Here is a 24,319-nt window from a genome sequence, read left to right as displayed (position 1 = left end):
CCAGACAACTTCTTAAATTAATAATTTCATTCCAGCTAGATAAACACTATCGGGTAAAAACTAAGCGCCAAGCATAATGTTTATACGCAATGTCAAAAAATGTAAAATATAGTCATTCAGAAGCCTGCCAAATTTGACTCCTCAGCGATTACAATTAATATAAGGCAGGCTCATCCATCCATACAAAGTGTAGAGTAATATAAAGCAGACACAACTACTGGAACTATTTAAGGCTCTGTTTCAGACCTGAACAGACAGAGGATGGTGCTGCCAGTGATGAGTGCAATGAGAGAGAGGCTGTGTCCGAGTGTGTAAAGGGCCTTCATCACCGTGTAGAAAACAAGCTGGACAGAAAGAGAAACAAAATTTGAGAAACGCTTTGTATTTGCAATATTTTATTTTTAGTGGGGTTAAGACACCCAACATAAAATTCAGCTATTCCCCCAAGAAACCATTATGCTCTATTGCTCCACTAACAAAAAAATAAATGAATAGATAAAATAAAATAAATATGATGATTATTGTAGGTACTGTAAAGCTTTGTCTAAATCACTAAGGCAAAAATCACTCAATAACATGTCTAAATTTGACTAGTCCAATCGTGCTGCACATTCCTCAGAACATTTAAATTCTGTCATCACCAGCCCACGCTCATGATGCATAAAAATCATACCTTTTTTTCTAGCAGAACAAATGTCAAAGCTGCCATTTCCATACAACAGAAATGCATGGTTAAGCTGCAATTTTTTTGGGGTAATTTAAAAACAATAGTATACTATATATTTGGGACTCATTGCATTTACATAAAAATAATAAAATAAAATTGGGTGTATGAACTAATTTCAAGTTAAACAGAAATCTATATCCCAGACTATCCAAATTTACATATACTGTATACAAAATAAGGTAGGGGAAAAAAGTACTGAAAGTAATAAAAAAAATCCCCCTTTGGCCATGTTTTATTTTACCTACCTGTTTAAACTCCTATCAATGCAACAAAGTTTTTGTATATAATCAGCAGCACTGTTGCTACATTAAATTAATATAGCATATACAATACGTCTAAAAAATAAAACATTCCATTTACACCACTTAGCAGTACAAGCAATGCATTTAAGCCCTATGCCAGGTTTTAAATGTGATGAAATTATGTACACAAGCTAAATGTGAATTCTCTCACGGATCAAGGATGACAGGGTGACTAATAAGCATGGAAATGGCGAGTTGGCTAGGCAGCTGTTTGGTGGTGGAAGAGCGTGATGAAGCTCAGACAGACTCATCCCCCATAAACAGCATTCTTTCAGTCTGACTTACAACCTGGCACACTGGAGCCACAGACCCACTCAACAACATCACCACCAGGAACATTCCTCCTGTGCTTCTTTAAACATAAAGCTCACTAAATTTAGCGTGAGAGGGAAATTTTACAACTTTTGGTTTATCTGTCCATTTAGAGTGTTTTTGTCCGTGTGCATGTCAGTGTGTTTTTGCTTTTTGATTTGCTTTTAGGGCATTATTAAATTTTACATTTGTGATTGTATGATTCTAAATGACAAAATGTGTGTATATATATAAATGTCTAACAATTCAAAACTTTATTTTTTAGTGTCAAATTAAGTGTTGTATGTCACAGTGTATGCTACTGATCACAAGACTGAGGCCAGAAGACACTAAAATATTACAGATAGTTTAAAATGAGCTAATTATAAAAATTGGAGTTAATTATAATTTTTGTCCAGCAAGGACAAATTAAATTAACCAAAAGAGATGTAAAGATATTTATAATGTTACAAACGATTTTAGATATTATTCTGTAATTGAAATTACATTACTGGAATAAATCAAATATACAAGAATTTTTTTTTTTTTTAAGTGGTATGATTTTTTTTTTAGGTGTTATGATATAATTTTATTAGGTAATACATAACGTTATAGGATTAAAAATATCAAATCCATAAATAAAAGGCATTGAAAAGTAGAAAAAAAGGATGAAGTAATGGTAACAAGTCAACAAGTTTCCAAGGGTTTTAATGTATGAGGCAAAAACAAAAATACTGAACGTTTATTAAACAAAAAGTAAAGACAAACAATCCAAAATGTACCCGAAATTGGGGGGAAAAACACCCATTTGAATACAGAAGTAAAACTGCTGGTTGATAATTTTTGTCTAGTCCCACTACTCAGTGTATTTCATACTAAGCCTGTAATACATCATCTATAAACAACTAAGTGATGTGCAGGCTATCAGAGCTGCAGCAGTTAAAAAGGAGGAGACATAAACCAGCCTCTGAGCTGGCTTTGGATGAGATGAAGGATTGTTTCCTTCTTCAGACAGTCTCTTATTTATTGTTGGATGTGGTATGTGTTTCAGGGAATGCCCATGGAAAACTTCTGGAGAATTTCAGATTAACAGTGACACTAATATGGCACTTGGACTTCAACATGCGACCCAAGGCCCCGGAAAAGGTGAGCATTATTTAGATGCTGTCTAAGTAGTCTGTTTAGACTTTAAGGTAATGTGCCTCATCTTTAATGTTAAAATAAGAGGTTGATTATCTTGAAAAGTGCACTTTTAGACAATGCTAATCAGTTGTTGCAATGCTGGCTCAACCAATGGTGTGAGTTTCAGACCAACAGCAGAAAGTGTCTGAAAAACCTGTTTGAAAACAGTCATTCATTTTGAAATTCCATTTGATGACGTAGAAATGACATGTTTTGAAAAATCAAAGCCAGAACCTATTAAAAGCCTCTATCTCTTCTAAAGAATAAATCATTTAAGTTAAATATAACCTTCACTCTAACGTATTAAATTAAGTGTGAAAGACAACCTGGTCTAATATATGTGTACATTCATCAGGTGATATCATTTTACTGTGAACCCTAAAGTGAATATCAGGTGTCCTGTTAAACAGAATCAATACCCCAAGGTTAGAAGATCAATGTCCAATTTAATTCATCAGCAGGCTTGTTTTAATTTCTCTGAAGTGTCCCGGGGCAGAACTTCTTTGAAGTGAAGCAGGACGGGGCTCAAGAAATCAGGTTTCAGACAGGTTTGACTCAAGGTCGATCAGTGTTCTTACTAACGCCGTAGGAGGACGACTTTAGTCATCTCTGCTAATTTCCGAGAGAACTCTGAGAGGATGGGAATGTGCCCTCTGCTACTGTCTCTCTAACCTTCAGGAAATTGCTTTAATGTTTCATTTCCCCCGACACAGGTTCAGAATGAAAAACAGCGAACTGTCCCCTCATCGCTCAAACGAGCGGCGCAGAGTCATCTGGGCAGCATCCCAAACCGCACGGCTGCCAACCGTCTTACTGCGGAGCACGTGCTGAACTCTGGGTGATGTCAAAAGTCCATCTGCGATAATTTTGATGGAAAACATTTCAGGGGAGACGTACCGTCTCTCTAAACATTAAAGAACAATATGCAAGTAAAACATAAAACAAGATTTTCCTTGTATGGCCCACTCTGGTAAACCACAGTGTGTTTGTCAGAAGCAAAGAGTTTAGCCAAAAAATAACTGAGCTCATTTACATAGACTGGTTTTGCTACTGTACCATTAAAACTATGTTAAATTTTTTATTTTAGAAAAAGGTTTAATATTTTCATGTATTCTAGGCAAAAAAGTAATAATTAATATAAGTAAATAAAATTTATTTTAAATATAAATAAAAACATAAAAATTAAGTTATTTTATTTTAAGAAGCACCCAAAAAACAATGTCCACAAAACTATTAAGCAGCATAACTTTTCAACATTACTTATAAGAAATGTTTCTTGAGCAGCAAACTTCCTGACCCCAAACTTTTGAACTGAATAAATTAATTAATGATTGAATTAATTAATTAATTAATAAATAAGGGGGAGGGTGATAAAGAGAGAGTTAAAACAGCATATACTCATTGTGAGTTATAAAGTGAAGTCACAATGAGAAATAAATTGTGAAAATTTATGAAAATTGTTAGATAAAGTCAATTATGAGAAAATGTCACAATGAGAAATAAATTGTGAAAATTTTTGAGAATTGTGAGATATAAAGTCATAATTACAGTAAATAAATATATCGGGGCAAAAAAGTCATAACTATCCTTTAAGTTCATTTCATTTTTTTTTTCTCTGAAGCGGAAATGGGTTTCCACCAAAAAATAAAAAATATAATGCACAAGCTACTATATCCGTGAAGCAAATCTGTTGCTCTGCTTACAGAGATGTTAAACAGGTTGTAATGAAATCCAGTTCAAATCCAATTTCTATGCTGGATCATCCTGTTTTTGTGTCTATAGCCTCAGACAGGCTGATTTGCACCATTTCAAGGCTGCTTCAGTCACGGCACGCATCTCCTTTCAACATATAGCCAATCAGAGCAGGCCGATGTGTCAGCATGTCTGCTCTGATCCTTGGTATCACCTCAGGTCACACTGACAACTCACTGCGCTTCACAGGACTGTTTATCCAGCCATAAGAGGTGCTTGTCCTCGCTGCTGGAGATGACGCTTGTCCATGAATGCCCAAAACTACATGCTCATGACAGAAGCAAGGAATATAAAACACACATGCTGACATTTTTATAGAGAATCCCTCTAATAATAGTTGATTTCGTTTCAACTTTCTTGCATTAAAGCAGATTTGAGTCCTGTCATCTTCAAGTATTTGCTTTCTCGGAAATACAGTAATTCCCCTGGTAATGTTTAATGTCATTTTGGTGTATAACTAAGACTAGACATTTCTGCATCATCATTTATTAAATTGTACAATTTTACATTCAAAATGCCTTGGCTGAACTTTAACTCTTGCCAACTGACTTGTGTTAATCTGGGACATTTTAATACTTAATAGGACATTTATTCATCATAATAACTTAAAGGGGGTATAAGATATTTCACATTTGCATTTAAATCCTTATTTAGTTTCTGTGCTAAGTGCTGCTCTTTCCCTCAGACAGCTGTTTAAGTTAGTATGCCAGGGAAGTTTCATCTGATTATGTTGGAGACGTTTCCTTTTTGTCAAAATGATCGTTTCTCCATACGGCCTCCAACATACAATGTGGCAAACGTTCCTCATGTTCCCTGCATTCTCAGAACTGCCTACCCCTGAAAAATAAATGCTCTTAATAGATCAGTGCTATTTTATTTAAGACTTAATTGGTCAAAAATCTTATGTCAAAACCGGCCATGGGTATGAGCTAAAAACATCTCTTGACTTACAAAAAGACATGTTTGACTAAAGCTTACAAAAATGTGGGGAAAAATGTCCATTTTGCATTCCTATTAAGGTTAGGAGAGTTGAGTTTATGGGACGTCCCCTGATGCATTTATAATGGCAATGAAGAAAGAACATCATAACATTGCCAGGTGTTTAACTTATTACAGCTTATTAATAAATGTAAAATAAATAACAGTAAGCTCATTAATAGGAAAATCAGTTACTAATTTTCCTGATAATAAAGACAACTCCCCTTCCCCCCAAAACTGATCAAAAAGGAAATGTTTAATGTAACAAAAGATTTATATGATTAATGCTGTTCTTTTGAACTTTCTATTCATCACAGGATCCTGAAAAAACAAATGTATCACAGTTTCCACAATAAAAAATTTAGCAGCACAACTGATTTTGACATTGATAATAATAAAAATAAATGTTTCTTGAGCTCCAAATCAGCATATTAGAATGATTTCTAAAGGATCATGCTGAAAATTCAGTTTTGCGTAATAAAGTGTAATAAATTACACTTTTAAATATATATTAAAAAAGAAAGATATTTTAAATAGAAATACTATTTTACAATATTACAGTTTTAACTGCAATTTGAATCAACTAAATGCCTTGGTGAGCATAGAAGACTTCTGTCAAAAACAAAAACCTTACCATAGCAAACTTTTGAACAGTAGTGTATTTTTTCACAAAATTCCATTATTTATCTGTGTTGTTTTTGTACTACTTTCAATTTGGAGCATTGTTCTTAGGTGTCACAACTTTGAGTTCTGAAGAAAATAATAATTTTTAGAAATCGTTATTATGTGCACATCACAACAGATGTTTTCTTTAGTACATGGTTTGATTTGAGTAACTAACACTTACTGTACATTAGCAGGGATCAGCCTATAATTATGACAATTAGATTTAATTACTTTATTGTAATTATGTTTTATGTCAAAGTTTCTGTAGATACTCCTTTTTTTTTTTACTAACATTTGTTGTTTGGTGAGTGTTAAGTTAACTACATACCCTATAATATGTGAATTAATATAAAGTACAATTCTAAAAACATAAATTTCCATCTAAATACCAAATATAGAACACTTGCAGAACAAATTAATGAAAACTTCCCAGAATGCTGTGAATTCCAAATGATTCGGTTCACTCCTCTGCTCTGGGGTCTGTCTTGACACTGGCATTGCTATGGTTCACTTCCTGCAGAGATTCCCTCCATTCCAGTAGCACATGATTATAAGCACAATCGCAGGATGAAACATTAAATTGCACGGGTGATTGGCTGTTTCATGATGAACCGAGAGAATCTAGTTTTGTAATAAGACCAAACGTTATATGTAACTGGACATTTATATATTTTTTAATATTCTGCTGCCATAAAGGAACAAAAGCACCTCTCTGTTCTGATTCTTTTATCATCTGCTCTTTTTTTGGCTCTCTGGGACTCTTTTCAACTTCAAACGCATCTAAAATCATTTGTCTCTAAATTCGGGATCCTGAGAAATATAATACGGAGAGCAATTTGGGCGAAAGCCCATGAAAATACACTTGAGCCAGCTGCTAAAACTCTAGTGCTTTCTATGACTGTTTGTTCATGGAGACACAAGCATGAACACACACACAATCTCACGCATGCATGTGTGCACTCACATTTCCAAATGCACACAAACACAGTGTCTGCCCCAAAGGTGGTCCCAGCTGGCATAGATTCGGGCTAGATAGTGGGCACTAAAAGGTTCAGGGTCCTGAAGTGCCCTCAGATTTTCTGTGGTTGTAGCACATGTGAAGGGAACAACAGTGCCTTTCAGACAAAATATCTTCCTTTACCAATGCCATTCATGCGTAGCTCCTTCAGGATGGTTAGCACAATGATCTTAAACACTGTGTACAATCAAAAGCCCCGTATACTGACAGAATCTTTTTTTAAGACGTGTATGTGCAGTAAATCTGGAAAAGATCTGACTAAATTTAGTCACTCACCTTGGTTGCATTCGGGGTGGGCTCAAAGCAAACGCTGTGGATGCTGGGATACACGTCAGACCAGCCTTCCATAGTGCAGTTCCTGTTAATGAAGCCTAGAACAAACAGACATCGCTTCGTTAACAGCCAATTTATCAGAGAGATTAACGGCAATTTAGACTGACAGCCAGCGTTAGTGAGGGTTTTGGTAAGTAGTGCTTCGCAACGGTGCACATCGCTGAAAGCCCAGAGATATCAGAGAAAACTAAACCCAGAAATAAGCTAATCAAAGAAATTCATCAAGAATAGAGTAAAGCTTAACACAGGCTACTAAGAAATGTTTCAACCAAAATCAAAAGACAAAAAAAGCAAAAAAATTAAAAGAAAATTATGCTTTAAGTATCACTGTAATTTTTGCCATTATTTTTATGCTAATTGAATGCATTTCATTCCTCAAACCTTTTTTTAAACTATTTAAACCAAACATACTGCATATACACAATCGTTCAAAGATTTGGGGTAAGCAAGAATTATTTTCTTTTTTTAAGAAAAGTACTTTATTCAGCAAGGGTGCATTAAATTTATCAAAATAGACAGTAAACATATTTACAATGTTGCAAAAGATTTCTATGCTGTTAAGGATCTTGAAAAAAAATGCATCACAGTTTTCACAAAATTATTAAGCGTCACAACTGTTTTCAACATTAATAATAATAAGAAATGTTTCTAGAATGAGTTATCATGTGATACCAAAGACCGGAATAATGGCTGCTAAATTTTTTTAAAATAAATTTAAATAGAATACAGTTACTTGAAAATTTAATATTTCACAATACTGTATTATTATTATAATATGACTGTTCAAATAAATGCAGCCTTCGTGAGCATTAACATTATTAACATTTTAAATTAAATTTAAGGTAGTAAAAACAATGTATTTAATCAGCATGGTAATATTAGTTTTTTCAAGTTATGTTAATGACAATATAAGCATGAGACTGCTCATAATGAGAATCAAAGGGTTTGAATGTGCATTGAATACTGCATGAAAAAATCTTAATGGTCCTGAAAATAGGCTTCTTTTTTTAAGCAAAATATGTTTTTTTATATATTTTTCCTTTTGATTGTAGAGTGGAGAGACTCTTTTTTGACTATGCCTTTTTTTAGGTGTGATTTCCAGCTACATGAGCTGTGCTCACTCATTATACTTTAAATACTTTTAATACTTTATACTAAATCCATATGGCACCAGTGATAATGGAATAGCTTTGTACATCACTGATGCATTCAGTCAAGGCTGAGAGGCAGAGGCTGAGTGTTAAGTATAAATACAGAATATTTGTGTTTCATGCATTAAAGTGTCTGCGTGTAGGCTTGCTAATACTCTCAGTAACGAAACAACAGCCTCCTACACGTTGCATTGCATCATTGACCACCATTACACCTGGAGAGGAGCAGCTGGCAGTCTAACGGAGAACATGAACACATTTGCACATCAACCAAACATTACAACACCCAACAGACAAGAAAACCAGTAGGCTGCAACACAGATTTTTTTAACATTTGATTTAAAAATAGTACTGGATAAAGTGAAGAACAACAGAACAATGTATTTTAAAGATAACACATGTTAAAATACTTTATTCTGGCCCAGTTGAATGTGCAGAGACAACTACCTGTTTAAGTAAACAAACTATAGGTTGATTTACCTGAAAGCTATTGAAAAATTATAGACAAAGTTGTATAATTATATTTATTAATTATAAAACACAAAAATCTAATTTATAATTCATCAATATGTGTTGCAATTTGTAATGTAAAAATGTAAAAAGTAAACTAGATTAGTCCAAAACTTAATTTTTTTTTTCAGTAATTAATGAAAGCCCATTTCCACCATAGAATAAAAAAAGTACCTTAATTTTTTTTAAATGAATTCTTACAATCTTACAATTCAGATTTTTTTCCTCAAAATTACTTGATATAAAATTAGACTTGTAAAATATAAACTCCCAATTCAGAGAAGAAAAATTGTGAGCTATAAACTGGCAATAGAAAGAAAAAAAAGAATTGTGAGAAAATTATTATTACCTGTCATCTATTATTATAAAAGCAATTATTTTTTTTATTTTTTATCCGTTATTTGTTGTTTCTTTTGGCGGAAACAAGCTTTTTTTCCCCCAGAGATACTTTTGTCAAACATTTTTCCCAGAGATAAAAAATTGGCATCAGTTTTAATGAGAATTTAATGGATTACAAAAAAAATATGGGAAATCAGGGAGAGGACTTTTCGGACCTACAAAAGCAAAAGATAACTGTATATTTACTAACATCAAAACTATGTGATTGTGAAAACACTTTGTGCGACTACTTCTTATGTGTTACTCAGAGCTTCTTGTGACATGAGTATGTTCTATGTATATTTTAGGACTGAGGAAAGCGGAATGAATATTTAATGGCATTTCATCGGGCCAAATATGAGGGCGAGCACAACTACATCACTGTAGAGCACTTTGCTAGAGAGAGAGAATGTAAACTCTCCTGACAGGTATCAACATGGAGATTTATTTTTGTTCGTGTGCAGCCTGAAACAAATCCCCCAAATACACACCCACACATGTTCACAAACCCAGCCATGCAGATCAGAACACACATGTGTATACAGACACTCAAACACACACAAGCCCAACAAAAGGGGCTGTCTGTGCAAACAGACAGATTCAGGCTTTATAATAAAATTGCTAACTGACCCATCTTTGAAAACCTGGACCACCGTATTCACCCTATTCACAGCGATCTGCTTATGTACGTCATCATGTGAGCTCTTATCTTGAATTCAAACAGTCAGAACGGTAATCAAACATGCATTTGTCCAGGAGCATAAGTGCTTTGCGGGAGCACAATGTGGGACTGCTTTGCTGCTTCAAACTGCCATTCAGGGACACAAAAGCAAAGGTGCAATGCTTTGTGCAGCACAAGCCTGACAGAGAGCTACTATCCATTATGTGCATGGCTCCATCAGTCCAAAACCCTCATGTCTAACATGACATTAGTAACAAGAGTCATTTTTAAGTCACAATGCACAATTGTCTTAAGTTTTTAAGGGCTACTGTAGAGAAGACAGGTGTACTGCAGTAATGTAACCTATGGGTTGGGAAAGTCGTAGCCTAATGGTTAGAGAGTTTGACTCCTAACCCTAAGGTTGTGGGTTCGAGTCTAGGGCCGGCAATACCACGACTGAGGTGCCCTTTAGCAAGGCACCGAACCCCCAACTACTCGCCGGGCGCCGCAGCATAAATGGCTGGCCACTGCTCCGGGTGCGTGTTCACGGTGTGTGTGTGTTCACGGTGTGTGTGTGCACTTTGGATGGGTTAAATGCAGAGCACAAATTCTGAGAATGAGTCACCATACTTGGCTGTATGTCACGTCACTTTTTTTTTTTCGGATTTTATTTTTTATTTATTTTGATGCAAAAGACCCCTTGACTATTAAATATGTTAAAACAGATTTTTTTTTTTGTAATAATATTTAATCAAATGGAGCCTTGGTGAGCATAAGAGACTTCTTTCAACAACAACAACAAAAATAATAATAAATAAATAAATCTTTGGAACGGTACACATATCAGGATTATTTTAGTATAATTGTAATAATATTATAGGTTTTAATAATATTTTAAAGTATTAAAATTTGAGTCATTTTGTTTACTTATTTTCAGTTGTATTTAATTCAATTTAATTTCAGTTTAATACATCAAGATAAACTAAATGAACATGTGAAATGTTGTTTCGGCAACTAGCTGAAATAAAATAAGTTAAAATGTTTTTAATATTTTATTTTATTTCAGTTAAAGTTTCAAGTAACAAAAAAGTAACAAAAATAAATGTTAAGTAACAAAAATTGCTTTTATGTGTTTAGTTAATGATTGGAAATATGTAAATTAAATAAATTAAATAAATAAATGGACCCTGGACCACAAAACCAGTCTTAAGTGTCAATTTTTCAAAATTGAGATTTAAACCATCTGAAAGCTGAATAAACAATCTTTCCATTGATGTATGGTTTGTTAGGATAGGACTATATTATATTACTATTTGGTCGAGATACAACTATTTGAATATCTGGAATATGAGGGTGCATTGAATTTTTGGTATTTGGGGAATTGCCTTTAAAGTTGTCCAAATGAAGTTCTAAGCAATGCATATTACTAATCAAAAATTATGTTTTGATACATTTACGGTAGGAACTTTAAAAATATCTTCATGGAACATGATCTTTACTTAATATCCTAATGATTTTTGGCATAATAATTTTTTTTTTTTTTATATAATTTTGGCCCATACCATGTATTTTTGGCTATTGCTACAAATATACCCAAGTGACTTAAGACTGATTTTGAGGTCCAGGGTCACATATATCCCTCTGAACACTGGGTTGAGAAAGTGCAATACATTGCTTTTTTGAGAGCTACTTTAGGAAAAGCTAATGGAGCATAAATGATGCTGATGATGATGACAGTGATTCATCTGTGAAAAGTTTGATTGGATATTATAATTGTGTGCTATAAAACCACAGGTATGCATGTGTTTCCAGATGTTCTGGGCTAATTTGGCTCCTTAACTCCGTGGATATCCAGCGGCACCATGTGTTCCAGCATGACCTCTCTGAGCCAGCAGGTTAGAAAGCTCACAAGGGCTGGAAATAGCCTGATTGGGGAATCAGGGCTGTACAGTATGTACTCCCACACTCTGGAGCTTGACAGACAACTTCTCTGTAGGGAAGAAAGGGTGTGCTGGTTCTGTGCCATCGGCTCGGGTCCACGGGTCAATGAACATGTCCGAGCAGAAGGGGAAAGACATGATTCACTCACTCCAGCCTTCAGTTTACTCCATTACTCATTAATTCACTTGCACATGCATGCTCACAATCAGCACAGTTCACTCTTTCATTTACAAAAAGCTGGTCTTCAAATTGAAAATGAGAACCGTATATTACTTATCTGCTTTGTGCACATTCAAGCAGATCTAATCATAAACTTCATTAAATAGGGTTTTACAGCTTAATGCCACAGGATGACCTGTTTAGGTTTTAGGTACTTACAAAATAGAGCCTGTAAGTTCTTGAATGACTGTCAACTATTTCTTCTTTAACGTCCAAAAAAGTGAAAGGTTTTGAAACATATATTGAAGTTTCTTTAAGACAGGGCCCAAACTTTTTAATACAAAGGGCCAAAAATCAAACTTTACCAAAGTAAATGTTGCATTAATATCCAAATATATTACATTAAAATGAATTAAATTCAATTATTGAAGGGATAGACATTAATTAATTTAATTTAAATAATTAAACAATAATAAATAATTTTTGTGAATTTTTAAATTACTATTTATGTAATATAAATATTTAATGAATGTTCTGTTTGAGCATAATATCTTAAAAGGGCAACAACGTGTGTAACATCCAATACTACACATTTTTTAATTTACTGGTATCAGCTGATTTTGAATCTCGGCATCATGTTAAAATGGATAAATGACAGTTTGCAAATATTAAAGTAAAATTTACCATCTCTGGTGAACAAATTTTTTAGGGCAGTGGGGCAGGTGTTGACGACCACCTCTCCAATGTCGGCATGATGCCAGCAAGAAATATTGTCCCACATCCCCCTGCAACCTGTAAGGACATAGAAACAGAAAACAATAGAAAAGCTTAACATAGCAGAACTTTCAGCAAAATTAGTGCAGCAATGCACATGAGAAACTTGACATGTGTTTGACAGGAACCTGGGAAAATGTTTAGTTTGGGATAAGATCCGCATTCATTGACTAATGTTCTTGAGAGTCTTTCTGCTTTATGTGTTGAGTGTATTTGAATATGCTTTCTCTTTTAACCTAACCCTACAGATATCATCCGAGTTTGCCTTTCATTTAGCATAGGTTAGATACTACAGATACATATACATATACTACAGAAAGATAGGTTAGATACAACCAAAAACCCCCAAAAAAGGGTAAAGTCACTGGATCTCATGAGACCGGCCCACACCGACGGAACGCATTCCTGCATCTGCGGTTAGATGAGTGTGTTGTGAAGGTCTGGACATAAATAGAGAGATGGTCAAAGTGGTTTGATAATGACATCACACCACCAAACATCATCATCTACAAAATCCAAATGCTCTCAGAAACATCACAGCAAAGAGGACATGCAGTCCTTTATGTACTACAGGAATAACTGACCTAAAAATTTAAAATTCTGTTATAATTTACTAACCATCATGTTGTTCTAAATCTGTATAATTTTTTTCTTCTTCTGTGGAACACTATATAGCACATTTGGATTTTGAGTCGTTTCAATCACTTGTATGATACATTTACGCCGCTTTTTAAATCTAAATCGCTCATTCCCTGACTGTATATGGAAAAGAGTGGGCAGTACAAAATATTTTATAATATTATACACTACTGTTCAAAACTTTGGGGTCAGAGCCAATTTGATCTTGTGTTCCAAAGAAGAAAAAGGAGAAAAACGTCATGCAGGTTTGGACTGTAAATAATGACTGAATTTTCATTATTGGGAACTATTCCTTTAAACAGCTGCGTCTTCTCTGAAACAGCTGGTCGTTTCTGAGGGAAAATAAGGAATCTAAACTAAGAGAAAATACGTCACTCATCAAGCACTGTTTAAGACACAGTAAACATTGCCTCTGATTGGTCAGTGCTCAGTCCACTTTGCCCTTTTATGAACCATCAGAAATGTGGGATACATTAAGTGGTCCAAACAGCTTTTTTGCAGTCATCTCCAGAGGGATTTGTCACTCATTTCGCCAATTCGAATAGTCAAGTCCTGTGTGTATGTACTGCAAAATAATTACCATTAATTGGAACATCTGTCCGCTGATGGACACCATACAACTGCCATAAAGACAAACAAAGCAAAGCAGGGTCGTTCCCACACTTCTGATTTTAGTGGAAGCAAAGCATATAGAACAACACACAACAAACATTTAAAAATAAAGAAAAGATTGTCAATGACCTCATATTGATAGTGAGTTTGGCTTATTCTTTTAAATAAAGCTGTTTAATATTAGAATTGACAGATAAATAAGCAAATGATGAAGGTGGTCCCCCAGGGTTATTAACAGCTGGGTGTGTGATTATGGCCAGTGACCAGCGATAATATGAGCTGGGAAAAAGCAGGAGGAAATTTTTCAAAAGTCCTTTGAAACACAGTCATCATTGAAACATCTGGGGCTTTAAAAGCTTCAAAGTAGGATTTTAAAGGTCTCATCACAATACTATGAGTATCTTTGTTCCATTGAAAAAGTGATATATCTTCAAACTTTGATCAATTTGGTTTGGTTAAATCACTTTATGAAGTATAAAATCACATATAAATGTTTGGGGTCTTTAAGATTTCTCTTTGAAATAAATAAATACTTTTATTCAGCAAGGATACATTAAATTGATCAAAAGTGGGTGGAAATAAAGACTTATAAATTAATGCTACAAAAGATTTCTCTTTCAAATAAATACCGTTCTTTTGAACTTTCTATTCATGATAAAATCCTAAAAAACTGTATAAGGCTCCACAAAAAATATTAAGTGGCAAAACTGTTTTTAACCACTGAAAATCAGCATATTAGAATGATTTCTGAAAGATCATGTGACACTGAAGACTTGAGTAATGGATTCTTTAAAATTCAGAAATGCCATCGCAGTAATAAATTACATTTTAAAATAGAAAAGTTATTTTAAATTGTAATAAGTTTTCTCAATATTACTGTTTTTGATCAATGCAGCCTACAAGAGACTTCTTTCAAAAACATTAAAAAGGTTATTGTGAGATAAAGTTTAAAATAAGAAAGTCAAGAAATTAAGGCACAATTGTGAGAAAAGGTTTCCCTAAAAAGGAAACAGGCTTCCATATGTGGCACTCATGTCCAATCCATACAATATAAACATCTAATTCAACATTGACCTTAAAAGCTGCAACTCAAACACTATCAGTCAACAGCAAATGTGATTCTACATCTGTCAGAGCAAACACTGCATGCCAACAGAAAAACAACGAGACATTAACTGATTATGTAGGACAAACAATGTGGCGAGAGTTCATTCACATTTCTTTCACTGTATTGTTTATGGGGAACATGACACAAATACACACAACACTACACATCTTTCAAAGATTGCCTAGTGAACTGCTGTTTCACATTCTGGCCATTCAAAATACTGTACATAGCGGATGCTGTAAGTGGATTTAGAAGATGATGTAACGTGCGTGTGCACTCACACATGCACTAATACAGTACCTTTAGTGTGCGGAGGCAGCTCGTCTGCCAGCATGCCCATACATTCCTTCTCAGCCATCTGCAGCTCATACAGAAATTGACAGTTTGCATGTCTCGCGCTGACCTTAGGGGGCAAAGGACAGAAAATCAGCCACATGATTTCAATGCTATACTGCCTTCAAACAACAACAAAAAAAAAATCAGTCTTGTTTTCGTATCACTGAGATACTATTATAGGATTTATTTTATTTTATTTTTTAAAGTTATTTGGGGGCTTTTATGCCTTTTTAATTTGGATAGGACAGTAGAGTGATGACAGGAAAGCATTGGGTTAAAAGAAGAGAGCAGGATCGGCAAAGGACCTCAAGAAGGGAATCGAACTTGGGTTGCCGTGAGCACAGTGGAGCTGTATATCAATGCACTAACCACGAGACTACTGGCACCGACTATTGTTTTTATTCATATTTAGATTTTTATAGGTCATTTTGGCCATTGTTCACCCAAAAATTTAAATTTGCTAAAAAAGGCCATCCAAGATGAGTTTGTTTCTTCATCAAAACAGATTTGGAGAAGTTTAGCATTACATCAATTGTTCACCATCGGATCCTCTGCAGTGAATGGGTGCCGCCAAAATAAGAGCCCAAACAGCTGATAAAAAAAATCACAATAATCCACAAGTAATCGACACGACTCTTAATTAACATCTTGTAAAGCAAACAGCTGAGTGTTTGTAGAAAACAAATCCAATGCGTTTTAATTTGAAACAGTCACTTCTGGCCAAAATACGAGTCCATAATTCATAATCACACTTCCTCCAGTGAAAAAGTCACATTTGTTTGGAGCTGTTTTAGACTGTTTGTGCTTGTAAACAGTGCTTGACCTACTGTACGCATATTTCTCTCCTGATTCAAACAAGATGGCTTTCTCAGTGGAGAAAGCAATATTATATACAAAGGACTCATATTTTAGCTGGAAACATAAGTTTTAATTAAAAACAAATTGATAAGTTAAAAATAATCAATTTGTTCATCACAAACATGTTGCTTTTAGGAGTTGTGTGGATTATTGTGATGTTTTTAATAGCTGTTTGAACTTTCATTCTGACGGCACCCATTCACTGCAGAGGATCCAATAGTGAACAAGTGATGTAATGCAACATTACTCAAAATCCGTTCTTATAAATAAATAAACTCATCTACATCTTGGCTGTGAATTGAGTGAATTTAATGCATATTTTCATCTTTAGGTGACTTATTCTTTTGAATGTGTCTATATAGCTTTTTTCAGATTTAATTTTAGTTATTTTATTACATTAAGTTAAACTAAATAAAAATGAACAATGTAGCCTTGGCAACTACATGAAAAAGTGAAAAAGTAATTATATTTTATTTCAGTTAATGTTTATTTTATTTTATGGTTTTAGTTTTAGTTCTAGATAACTATAAATACCCTGGCCTCAATAACAATACATATTTCCATAGACATGCGCCCTAAGCTTATGGATCTACATAAACATCACAAGGTTTGTCACCCGAATCACTGCTTTACGTAAGGCAGTGCTGAACTGCTAACTCAGTTAAGACGGCTTTCTGGTGACATCATCTGAAATGACTGATCAGCGCAGTTGGACTCAAAGCTGTTGTGATCAAAGAGCCGCCTCAAAGCCTGCTCAACTGATGGACTAAAAATCCTCTATTATAAGAACTGTAATAATATCAAGGGAATTAACCAGAGTCACATGAAGTCATCAGTTAAAGATCTCATCAGTTGGTGTTCAGCCATGGATCGTTTTTGCTTTATAAACATGGAAAAATAATTCCGAAAATACAGGCTGTTTTTAAAAATGTAAAATACAAGCATTCTGTTTGACATCAAAGAGACTAAGAACATGTATTTAAAAAAGAATTTGACATTTTTAAACCTGAATCTATTTAACGCAAGGTGACTGTCTTTATGTATGTGTTTGCAAGCTCTTAGTCACTTTGGCTTCGGGTTTTTCCAAGTGAACAGCACAGAGAGAAATCAGCCTCAGATCAGAGGAGGACATAAGCTTACACTTTAAGTCTGTCATTGTTTGTCTCTTTCAAAATCTTGAGCTACATCTTTGACGGGAGCAGTCATACTTATCCAAGCAGGGCTTTCTTCCCAATATATCACAGCTAGCAAGATCGCCACGCACACTAATGATATGAGTGATTGTATCAGGATTATTCTGGATCGTTACTGTCAAGGCAAATGCATGCTGGCTGAGATTAACTCAGGCTGAGAGCAATTACAGCCAAGTCGAAAACACATTTGACATTCTCACCAGGTATTTTTTTCACTGATTTCTCAGCTTCCAATGACAGAGAATGAATTCTGTCTGGATTACCAAAACTCTGAATTCAACCATCTCAGCATTACTAAAAATATCCAAATGAGCTCCTTTTGTACATCATATTTAATGAAATTTGTGAGGAAAGTGCATCACTTGTATCAGTACTGATAGCTTGTAGTCCTGGTTTAGCAGACTGAGTCTCGTCAGCAAGCCGGTCACCCGGGCACATATCTGACTCATCCTTCTGCTTCATGGGAATTGACATGTTTTTCAAAAATAATTTGTTGGGAAAATGAATAGAGGCTTTGTAGTTGAAAGGGGAGCATCTGGTGCAAAAAACATGTAAAACAGCTCCACCTGAGATTGGCACTTTCTAAAAGTAAACCAAGTGATAAGAATGGAAGTAACTAAAATGTCAAAATGAGATTAATATTTCAGACAATCAGATAAATTACTTATCAGAGCTCTAAAAGATGTTTCAAGTAAATATTGCAAACATTTATCTGAAAAGCCATTTTAAAGGGGTCATATGATGCTGCTAAAAAGAACATTATTTTGTGTATTTGGTGTAACGAAATGTGTTTATGCGGTTTAAGGTTCAAAAAACACATTATTTTCCACATACTGTACATTATTGTTTCTCCTCTATGCCCCGCCTTCTGAAACGCGTCGATTTTTACAAGGCTTATCGTTCTGAAAAGTGAGGTGTGCTGTGATTGGCCGAATGCACCAAGCGTGTGATGGAAATGTTACGCCCCTTAACATATTGTGATGCCCTGTCCGGCCGGAGCCATGAGACATAAACATAAAAACCATTATAAACGTGATATAAACATAATTTGTTGTTGTGTCCTCTTTTGGAAGAAGTGCGACAATAGAACAACAAAGAACAACAATACTACAACAAGAATAAAAGGTACGCCTTCTTTCTTTGTGTGAACATCTGGGCGGCGTTATGCTAATCTTCCCACATACTGACGTAGACATGTGGGGGCGTTTAAGAACGAGCCATTTCAGGGGTGTGGACAAGTGTTAACTTTTATAAAGAATATCTCTTTGGATTTGAAACTTTAGTCTTTGCAACTTTACAGATCTTCTTTATGCACCAAGAGCTTGTAACATTCCAAAGAGAAAGGAAAAATTGAAATCGCACCATATGACCCCTTTAAATACCATTTAGGTACCATTTAGATAAGACTGTGTGTTTATTTTTTAAAGTTCATTTCTACATAGACACATACACTAATATTCAAAGGTATGGGTCAGTAAAAACATTTTATTAACATTTTTAAAAGGAGTCCCTAATGCTTACCAAGGCTACATTTATTTGATCAAAAATAATATTTGTTGAATATCATTACAATTTAAAATAACTTTTAAAAAAGTTTTCTTCTTTATTTTAAAATATAATTTATTATTGTGATGGCAAAGCTATTTTTTCAGCATTACTTCAGTCTCAAGTCACATGACCCTACAGAAATCATTCTAATATGCAGATTTGGTGCTCAATTTTTTTTATTATTATTATTATTATCAATACTGAAAACAGTTGTGCTGCTTAAAATTGTCTTTACTATCCCTTCAGATAAATTTAATGTGTATTTGCTTTATGAAGTATGAATTTCTTTCAAAAAAATAAAAATAAAAGCAAAGATATAGTTGATCTTTGTGATAACATCCCATATCCAACTTAACGGTGTCAATATTTGAGGTAAGTTGTCATAACCTGCTGTTAAAAAACCTATTATAGGTTTTTCAGCAACATTTAAACATTTAAAAATGAAAGGTAACATACAAAAATAGGAAACGATTTGTTTTAACCTACAGATATTGTAAGTAATAAATTAAAACTTAAATATTAGTGAAATGTTACAGTTACTTCTGCCTCTTTCATTTATAAGAGAGACTGGGGCAAGTTGTCACAAAGGAGGTATAGCCCTTGTGACAACTTGCCCCATCTACTTAATTTATGAAAGAGGCCAAAGTAGCCATAACATTTATAGTCACGTTAAGATTGGCAGCATGTCCATTGCATTTTCCTCTTTAAAAAATGATGACCTCTGTAATGTCACTCAGTCACCCTATTTGTTTGCAATATCCTTTTGCATCCTTCTGTAGAGCTGTGAGTGTGACAGTTTCATGCTCACTCATGTTTAAACCCCAGTGGAGCAACTGCCAACACAAACTCATTTCCATGCGTTTTTTAGGACAACAAATTTATTTGAAGGTCATGGGGGAAATTTACTTACAGTACAATAAAAATGTGGTCGCTAAGCTTTTATTTTCACTGGACACAAGGACAAAGCGCAGCACATACAGCATCTGGTTAAACTGGATTGTGAGTGGTTAGTGAATAAAACATGGATTTGCTCTGAACTGTTCTGGTTTAAACCTACAATGTTGAACATATTTACTATCTCTTCTCTTCCTTGACAGTGTGTTTCTGTGCTGACACAGTCAAGATGACTTAAGCTGAAGCTGGATTCTAGCGGACATTTACTGAAGTGGGTCAGCTGGAAAGCATGAAACTTTGCAAATATCATCAACTGATTATCTGCGAACGTGTGGTCTCGTGTTTACGTTGAAAAGCAGTTGTGCAACTGTTATCAGTTTGCAAGCCAACTTTCCATCTCTCACACTAGAGCATAAAGCATCACTTTAAAAGTAATTAAACACTCTCTCAACGAGAATAAGAAATGCATTTCAAGGTCAAAAGCATTCTGAGATTTTATTGCTTTGTTTAAACAGTTGTGTTCCACACAAAAAGCTGTGTTATTACTATCATAAACATGTAGAAAATCTTTTTTTGTGATTACTCAGTATTTAGTAGAAAAAAACCTCCTGGATTATTGTCGTTTTTGTCATTTCAAAACCTAAACCACTATCAGAAGAATAACACATAGGCTATTTACATTTTTGTAGATTTATGAATCATTTTTTGTTTTATTATTTACTTAAATTCTAAAAACTTTTTTTTCCTGAGTACTCAAATAAAGTGTTTAGTGGAAAAGATCTGGATTATTGTCATTTTTGTACAGCGAAGTAGGCTGGGATTGTGTTTAGAGAAAAAGAAAAAAACTGTTTATTGTTCTGCCTCTAAAACATTGTATTTTTCAGATCCACAAAAGCCTGTCACAGAAATACAATACGATACCATCAAACCCCAGGAGGACGAGGAGACGCGAAATAAAAAATGGCATTAAATGTTGCTGTATGAAATTGGTCAGGGATTGAATTCTAATAGAGCACAACCACACACAACTTCCTCTTGGAGCTTTGATGGGATCTCTGTGTTATATGTCTTCAGTATCTGACGATACCTCTTGATCCATGGATTGAAAACCTAGTTTTAGGGATTTTTGGGAAGCAGAAATTCCATGAGCTTTCAAATCCCTGTAAATTAAAAAAGTAGTACAACAACAAAATTTTATTTTATATAAATATAAGAATTGCTGCACACAAAACAATTATATTTGAGTGCATTCTCAATAATAATCTATGACCATGACAAAAACTGTAGAGTGAAGGACAAACATCTTGTATTATAATCCCTGTAAAAAGACAAACTACAAAGATATACATGTAACATTTGAATTCTCCAGCATACTAACACTGAGTTTGTGTGTTACATGGTGTATCTGTGCCTCTGGGGATGCAGCCATATGGACACAGAGTGTTGCACTTTTATTAAGGTCACAAAGAGATGCTCAATGATCTACAAGATAAGTAACTGATTAATGGACATTTGAATAGATAAGCTTTGGCTTATTTAAAATGAGATTAACAGCAATGGCTTGTAAACAATAGCGTACTGTATATAAGTTTATTTATGGTGCATAGTTTTTCCTGCATCTAAACTATTAATATCTTGGTATTTACACTTATATAAAAAAAAAATCTTATTTGTTATTGAAATTATCTTTTCCAGAAAAAAAAAAGAAAAAACCTTAAATAGCTTTAAAACAACATAAATAATAATAATAATAATAATAATAATAATAATAATAATAATAATAATAATAATAATAATACGACTTGTTTTCAGAGAATGAATCTTGAATATCAGGTACTTTTCACTTGTTTTAAGCATAAAAACCACAATAAATGTATTATATTTGCTCATTTGTATTATCTAATAGCCATTTTGTTTTATGGATCAGATATTGCGACTTGTTATTAGACACTTTACCTTGAGTATTTGTTATTTTTTTTCACTTGTTTTATGCATAAAATACATTACATTTATTTTATTTGGTTGTTAGTATATCTAACAGCTATTTTGTGCCATACATACAAAGTTTAAACTTTACGAAACTGTAAATAGGCTTTATAAATTATAAAAGTGCATTAGAAGACCAATGTTGAAAGTACTTTTAAAGCATATTTGCATGCATTTTAAAACGCTTAAGGAAAATAACTGAATTTTAAGATTGGCAAAAAAGCGTATAAGTTTTTATTTGTCTGCAAGCCACCAGTTATATTCTGCACAGCAAGAAATTGAGTAGCTTGTGCCCTGATGAATCTTTTCGTGAGACCCCTTTGGGCAAAACACCTGAATCACCACAAAGATCTTGTCTAGAATAGCCCTGACCCAGTTCTGACCGTTCCTTTAAAACACTGTGTTATGTCTCTTTTTAACATATTTGAGAGACTCGTTTAAATTGTAATTTAATTTTAAACTGTATAAGAGTGAACAGCACAAGCAGGAATGAAAGCAGAGAGGTTGTTGCAAAGCGAAGATCAATAAACCAAATGTACTTATAATAGAAATGTTGCACTTTTAACCCTAATGGCCTGCTTGCTCTGCAAATAAATAAATAAATAAATCGTAGTTACCTTAAATTACACATAAAATCAGATTTTTTGCTTAAAGCGGAAGAAAACATGGCTTGCTGTCAGTTTGTACTCAATTAATATTTCTCAGAAATGTATAGTTTAGTTTATAATTTGTAGACACATACCTTAAGGTCTTTGAAGCTATATATATATATATATATATATATATATATATATATATATATATATATATATATATATATATATATATATATATTTATATATATCCACTGTTAGTGCCCAGGAAAAAAAGATATAGCTCAATAAATGCATGTTGACTTCAGTGACAACATGCTCCAATAACTGTGGATGCTGTAATGGGGTAAGCTGTCACAACATAGCCTGACATTAAACAGCCTATTATACACTTTTTTAAAAGTAAAGCAATAACAAAGCACAAAATTATTCGATAAAATCTAACCGGTTGGCAATGTGTTATTCTTCTAATCGCTGGTTTTGACATAATTTCTAGCTAAACCAGGCAGGTCATTTATGGTTAGCAGATTTTAATGATGGCTCTAGCAGGGCTAAGATCAACCTGGCAAAACACCTTATCATATTCCAAAACCAGTCTGACCACTGAAAGCTGACTTTCATGATTTGTATAACAGAACATTTACATAAAACTATAAATATAACATGAAATACGTGACAATTCGACGTGACCTTTATGAAAAACACTGAGAACATTGTTCAAACCCTTAGTAAATCTACACACATTATATAGTTGGTACTTACTTACTGTGTTAGCTTATTCACCTAACAGCTGTGGCTAAAATATAATAGTTTTGAGGACATCATTCAAACACATTTTAATGGTTTTGAACTAGGTTTAAAACCAATATACAAAACCAAAAGTAGAGAAAACACGATTTGTTGTATTTGAACTTTTCACTCAAATTTCATATTTACTGAAATACAGCCCTCATGACAACACTTCGCCCATATTGACAGCTGAAAGCCACACACCTGAGGCCGAGTAACTGAGTACCGGTGCAGGTAAAGTAGATTTCTTACCGCGTGCGCGTGCCAGACTAAGAGAAGAGCCAAACAATTCACAAGGTTCATCTTCATTTCTTGCTGGTTTCATGAATAATATTTCTTTCTTAGCGTAAGTTCCGAGCAGTCCTCAGCATAAAGAGCGGGAAGTCATCCTTCAAGGCAGAAGAAAACAAGCCACTTGTGCCAAGATGCCCGGTGCAAACACTTGTGAGCGCGCAGAATCCATGTGCGCTGTGCTGGAGTGCTGAGCGCGTGAGCGTCCGCTGAGGGAGGGGGAGGCTGATGATACTGTTCCTCCTCCTTCAGATCGTCAGATGAGCCTTATGCACACATCTTACACTGCCAGCACTTGGACAGATGCTTAACTGGCATTAATTTCAAACACTCTGAGTGTTTGTCTGCTTTGAGGTCACTCAAATTGGGTTTGATGAGTATGTGCTAAATAGGGCTACTTGTCACACTTTTTACTCCAGTGAATATTTCTCAGAGTAGGTTTAGTTTTGAAATTCGGTCTCTGTATGGACACGTGCTTTAAATCACTGGCTACACAAAAGTGATGGAACATTTCCACTGTTCAGGAAAAACCATAGAGGTCACTGAACACATGGCGACCTTTGTAGACAACATGCCCCAGTTCAAGTACTCCCTTTCTAACCTGCCTTTAATGGCTTATCAGCAGCATTTAAACAGTAAAACAATTATG

The 24,319-nt window shown here is 34.3% G+C and overlaps 1 protein-coding gene across 1 annotated transcript in view; it reads right to left on the bottom strand.

Moving 5' to 3' along the window:
* LOC109049147 (vasoactive intestinal polypeptide receptor 2) overlaps positions 1-23,925 on the bottom strand; it is a 31,810-nt gene extending 7,885 nt beyond the window's left edge. The window contains exons 1-5 of the mRNA XM_019066836.2: positions 23,632-23,925; positions 15,483-15,585; positions 12,734-12,841; positions 7,193-7,287; positions 247-344 (exon numbers count right to left, since the gene is read on the bottom strand). Coding sequence (XP_018922381.1) covers positions 247-344; positions 7,193-7,287; positions 12,734-12,841; positions 15,483-15,585; positions 23,632-23,688 — 461 coding nt within the window. The 5' untranslated portion in view covers positions 23,689-23,925. The remainder of the gene's footprint in view (positions 1-246; positions 345-7,192; positions 7,288-12,733; positions 12,842-15,482; positions 15,586-23,631) is intronic.
* Between the last annotated feature and the right edge of the window lie 394 nt (positions 23,926-24,319).

The sequence above is a fragment of the Cyprinus carpio genome, chromosome B24 (assembly GCF_018340385.1).
Source record: "Cyprinus carpio isolate SPL01 chromosome B24, ASM1834038v1, whole genome shotgun sequence".
Lineage (NCBI taxonomy): Eukaryota > Metazoa > Chordata > Actinopteri > Cypriniformes > Cyprinidae > Cyprinus > Cyprinus carpio.
Note: the sequence above shows the minus strand (reverse complement) of the source record. Positions and strands in the feature narration are given on the sequence as shown.